Raw genomic sequence first — 6,000 nt, 5'->3', positions numbered from 1 at the left:
AGTGGGTACAAATTTCATTGGCTGGCCTCCAAACAAGAAGACAGTGGGAAACAGGCCCTTTCATTTGCTGGGACAGTTCCCAGTGGGCTCCTGCCCTGAAGGGCTGCTGGTGATCAGAACCAAACCCAGACGAGCACCAACACCAGTGCTACTGGTATTGCTCAGCTTGGACATGAAGCAGCAACAGAAGAGGTAATGGAGGAGCTTACAAAACCATCATCGTTGTCAGTGGCTGGGTCTAAACTGAGCACCTCCTGGGCCATTTTAACACCTCATTCTACCTCCATTAACAGAAATGCAAAAATCAAAGACAACATACCCTTTCAGATAGAGCATAAGTTTAATGTTGACATACAGCACTGATTATCAGATGCCGGGTATAAAATGCCTATTTCAATCATGTTCTGCTTGTGAGCCTTTGAGAGGGAGGGGGAGAGAGCAAGAGTCTGTGGCTCAGTGATAGAGTTATCTGCTTTACATGCAGAAAGTCCCAGGTTCAATCCCTGGCATTTTAAGTCCAAAAAGATCAGGCAGCAGCTAATGTGAAAGAGCCCTGCCCGGGGCTCCCCAAAACCATCTTTGTGGATGCCCATAATAGTATGCACATATGGCGAAAGAAGTAGTTAATCAAACTGGCTACATGTTCAGAGCTACTGTTGTATTAAATACATGTGAAAAAGAAAGCACTCTTGCAGTTACCTGGAATACTCTGCCTTCTTGAAACTAACGCTGTGTCCAGTCCTCCTGAGTCTTTGCTCCCTTTTGAATAAGGGCCATCATCTACGGGAAAAAGAAAAACAGAAAGGGAGAAGATTAACACAAAAGGATTTCTTAAAAAAAAAAATTAGTCTTAACACTTCTGAAAGCTTCCTTGTACAGTCCTTTCTTTCTTTGGAGTTAGTGCACACTATTGCCACAGAGATGGTAGTTAAAAACTAGGTCCTCTTTACCACATCTGCATCAACATCTAGGGCAGAGCTTGACAAATGCCAGTCACCTGGGCTTGACAAATGCCATCACAAAACCTAGAAATCTCATTGGGGCTATCACTATTTTCAGCAATGGTTTTATCGGAGTGTCTCCCAATGATCTTTACTAGAAACTATTAGTCTGAACCTTACCTGCCATTCTAACATATTTGATAAAGTGTGCGTGCACACGAAAGCTCATACCTTGAATAAACTTTTGTTGATCTTAAAGGTGCCATTGGCCTTAGAAATACAACACTTATTCATCATTTCACATCAGAATATGTTTTGTAGCATGACATAAAAATGCACATGAATAGGGATGCCAAGTCGTACCTCATCCTGAAGCGGGGGACTCCCGGGTTGATCCTGGAGCGCGCGCGCGCGCCGCATCCACATCACCAGGAAGTGACGCAACCACGCCGGGCACGCTGGATGACCGTGGCCCGCCCCCAGCGTGCCCAGCGTGGTCGCGTCACTTCCTGGTGATGTGCACGTCGAGGTGGAGTTCCCCCCGGAGCCCGATCCGACGGCGGCGGGGAACGGGCCTCTGGGGCGGGGGTTTCCCCGCCCCCCGGGGGGACTTGGCAAGCCTAAATTCTTATCACTGCTTGCTTATATGTTAACTTTACACTATTTGGTGGTGGTGGATGCATACATTTCCTAGCCAGCTGCTTTCAGTACTGGTTCTAATGTTCAACTGAAAGAAGCATTTCAAAGCAATAATGAAATTATGAGAAACAGGGAAGGTTAGGTTAGAGCTACAGGGTAGCTCTTTGTGGTGGTGATAACAGCCGGGGTACCCCATATGTATATACAACATTTTTGTCACGGCTTTAATAAATCTATGGGAAACTGTCGAGCTTAGAATTAAGTTTTGCAGCAGCAAAAATTATACAATACGGTCAGTGGAATACAAAACACTGAAGGCTGAAATATAAGCCTGGCTCTACAGCCAAAGAAAATTAGCCAAGGCCTGATTTAGAGGGTCTTAGTGCACATATTGGTCTTATCAGGAAGCAAGCCACCACACCCCTGTTCCACCTTCAGGCAGAATCAAAGCTATTTGCAGCGCCATATGAGCCACTACAGATTAAGGCAGGGTGTTGGGCAGGGAAAGTGCCTTTTTCGGTAGCATTCTTCTGGAAAGGGCAATGTGTGTAGCAGCTTATGCCGAGTGACTTGCAGATTTATCCCTAAGTGCAAGGGAATCAGGAGCGGCAGTGAGTTAAAATGATAAAAAGCCCATGGATCATCAGTGGCTCTTTCCTTGCCTCAGAGGCACGCATAAGGAATAGTACAGACATGGGAAACAGTAGGAAGCCTATTAAATAATGGAGATCCAAGACACCTACTTTCACCAGTCTCCCTTTACACTGGGGTTTCTGAGACCTTGTCAGCAGGAGAGCGCAAGCAACGACATCAAATAAGCAGCTAGAAGTACCGCTTGCAATCAGTGATGGTAACACAGCAGACAGCGGCACTGCACTAAGCCTCAAATCTAGCGCCAGATACGGGGAAACTTCCATAGGCATGAGGCCAATACTACTTCTTCAGCTCTGTAACCCCTGTCCAGGAGAAGAGCCAGTGACTACCCAATTTGATTTATTTTTCAGGAGATAACCCTTTAAGGGTGAAAGAACATCTATCCCATAAGTTTTAAGAATGTCATAATACTTGTGAAGAAACTCATGGGCTCGGAAAATGGAATAATAGATCAGGATACCGAGAGTGCACTAAATCTTCATCCTTGAATTTAGTTTCCTATTCTTAGACGCTCTTATTTTCAAAGTCACCTCTTCTGGCTGCCTCTTCAGTCCGTGCAGAGTAAAGGAAGAAGAGGCAGGAAAAGGCTGGAGAAACAGCCTTTGAAAGAACATTACTTTACATTATTTCTTATGTGAATTCCCCCTTCCCCTGAGGATACTTAAATATGTACTCCTAATCCCCCCCCATGTTTTCTAGCTGCATCAAATCACAAAAAAACTTCAGGTTAGACTGAATAAAAAACAGTTTTCAGGGAACCCAAGGGGGCAATAGTTGTAATGCACCTTACTGCCACAGGGTTTGGTGCCAATAATTTACCACACAGAAAAGTATCCCCAACAGCTCCCTTAAGAAAGGTCCTTTTCAAGTCTCTGTTCATTGCAGCACCCACTAGAAATTAGTTCACCACTGGGAAGAAGGGCATCCCGATCAGCTGCTAAGATCCTCTGGAGGTTCATAAAGATTCGATTTCAGACATATAGCCAGCTGCCCTTCCCATTAATTCTTCTAAAATATACCTACAGAGTGCTACTGAGGATCAGGGCAGTTTCACATGTGTCTTCCTGGCCCCCCAAAAATAACATCACTGGGTGTCAAGTTTATACTGAGGAAGGGTGCAGGGGAAAGGCTTAACCCCTGCCTAGCCCAAGATATGATCCTGGTCCAAATCACACACGCCCATTGCTGGTGATCTAGTCATAGATTGTCAGTGTCTTGTTTGCTTGGCCTCCACAGCATTCCTTTGGGACAGATGACAGTCTTACACGTGCCAGGGTCATATTTGTTTTTCAGACAGCCCATGAAATATGCAATGCCTTTCCGAGAGTATTTCTATTCAATTATCAAACATACAGCCTAAACTTCCCCTATGGCTTCCCATTCTGCTTTCAATGACTTCTAAGGAGAACAACATTGGATGGCTAAGAAGTTTTGACATAAGTTCCGGTGCTTCTTAGGGGAGGGGGAAGAGAAATACGATACCATCTTAAGGTTCTGAATGGCAAAAGCCCGAGCCCTTCCAACAAAGAATCCTTAGGTGACTCCTAAGAGCAGCGCTGCTCCTGCAGCAGCAAATACAGTGAGCTTACTTTTCTTAGCAAGAAGATGCTGCTATGCACAAAGAGGAGGAAACGTCTTGAAGAGAAGCTGTTGGGTGATAGTGAGATATTGAAAAATGGTATTTAGCAGAGATAAGATAGTCCAGCAGAGCCAGAGTAAAATAATTCAGACAGAGAGTCCATGTGTGATTAAAATATAAAGTTTTTACTAAATTCTAGCATGGGAAGGGTAACTGGGATGAAAATAACAACAGAGCAAAATCTACTACATCCTTACTCTACAAAGACAAAACTAGAAGAGAGAGATTATAGCTACTCTTCTTCTTCTTCAGAACACCAAAAACAAAGACGGGAAGAGAAGCCATAAAATGGTAATACACCTTGACACTTTAGTCCCCATCAAATTCCTAGATCAGGGAGAAAATTCCCGGGCAATTCACATCTAAAGAACATTGGTTACATGAGAAACATGTGACTTCCTGTGAGTAGCATAAAAAAATATTTAACCCCAGATATACTGAGTGTTTTCAACTTGTAATACCCAACAGAAGCAAATAAAACAACCCCACCATGCGACAAGCATGGAATACTGGTGATAGCACAGAAGGGCATGCCGTTAGCTGGTTGTGAGGAGTGAGTACAGCACCTTGTCCAAAATGGGAGGGGGTGGTCAGAACTTTAGTTCCTTCCTTCCTCCATCTTTGGAGATGTGCCATGAGTGGCTACTAGAGATGTGGCTTTTCATGTTGCAGCATCTGGGGAAGTCTCTATTCACCTGGGACCTGTTCTCTTAAGTTTTAGGTGCCAGGCAAAGATGCTTTCAGGCTTTAAGCATAATCTTGCTCTAGAAAGTATGGCTCGGTGTCTTACACATTCTTGCTTAGAATGAGCTACATGAGGTGAGAGTTTAAATCCTACAGGCTTAAAGAGGAACTTGGGATCTATACATTAAACAGCTTAGAGGAAGGGCCATAACTCAATGACAAGAGCATAGGCTTTGCATGTATAAAGCCTCAGGAAGCCCAACTGGCAAAGATCTATATACTATTAGCCACCCATAGCCCCCATCTATGGACTGGAGCCACGTGGATGCTAAACAGATCTTTCTTCAAACTTTGGGCACTCCCCAGGTTTGCAGAAAAATTTAACTCCCCTGACAAGTAAAGTAGCATTCTCTGCACATGTGCAGAAAATGCAGTTACCTCCAGTGGCCGCTGCAGTCCCTGAGTCATGCTGGACCTGAAGGTTGTGTTGCACAGCACAGGAGCCCTACTGGGACGGCTGTGCAACCCGGGACCCAGGTGGGGCATGCCACTGGCAGCTGCACAGCCCAGCAGCTTCAATGGGCCCAGTGGAGGTGGAGCAGCCTGGGAGCACCACTGGTGGCTGCCGTGTGACCCAGGAGCAGCACAGGACTTGTTGCTGGCAGCAGGCAACCCTGAAATTGTGCTGGGTTTGCTAACAGCAGCAGTTCAGTCTGTGAATCAAGCTGGGCCTGATGCAAGGGTTGTGCAGCCTGAAAGCCATGTGGGGCATGCTGCCAGCAACAGTGCAACCCAGGAGTTGCACTAGGCTCTCTGCCAACAGTGGCAGTGGGCCTGGCAAGAAAGTTGGGGGAGGGGAACCACTCTTTGCTACTGTGATGGCTGTAAGTTTCTCAGGAGAAAAAGCAACACCATGAGAATGGAAGGCATTGAAATAATGGTCTTATACTTTGCATAACCTAACATACTATTTGACTTCAGATATGCTTTGACTTTCACTCCACAGAGGGAAACTTAGCAGAAAGCTAAAGCTACAGTTATTTTCACTTAGTGTACAATTTGATTGTGGTTAGACTTAGAATGTGATGAACACATGTTAACCACTGGTCCATCTAACAAAGTACTGTCACTTCTGACTAGGAGCTGCTGTCCACGTTATCAGACGAAGCAGATCCTTCAAATGGGGATTGCAATACAATGTAATTTGTTTTAATCAGAACTGTATATTATGTTTCATGACTCTATTATCTTCTGTAATCTTGTTATTACTTAAATAAAGTTTATTACAAAAAATTTTTAAAAATTGTGATTGTAAGTACTTGCCTCACTAGCAGAACAGCTATAGAGGACTGGACTGTATCGTATCACTAAACATACCAATTCAAAAGCCCAGCAATGCTCCAGAACTATCATCTGGCAAGATTTCCATTCTTCAAAGCAACT

General features: G+C 44.6%; 1 protein-coding gene across 1 annotated transcript in view; it reads right to left on the bottom strand.

Moving 5' to 3' along the window:
• The window catches only part of GRIP2 (glutamate receptor interacting protein 2), a 193,891-nt gene that overhangs the window by 125,145 nt on the left and 62,746 nt on the right, over positions 1-6,000 (bottom strand). The window contains exon 2 of the mRNA XM_015429364.1: positions 700-780. Within this exon, the coding sequence (XP_015284850.1) occupies positions 700-780 (81 nt within the window). The remainder of the gene's footprint in view (positions 1-699; positions 781-6,000) is intronic.

The sequence above is a fragment of the Gekko japonicus genome, unplaced genomic scaffold, assembly GCF_001447785.1.
Source record: "Gekko japonicus isolate JY-2015 unplaced genomic scaffold, Gekko_japonicus_V1.1 scaffold12, whole genome shotgun sequence".
NCBI lineage: Eukaryota > Metazoa > Chordata > Lepidosauria > Squamata > Gekkonidae > Gekko > Gekko japonicus.
Note: the sequence above shows the minus strand (reverse complement) of the source record. Positions and strands in the feature narration are given on the sequence as shown.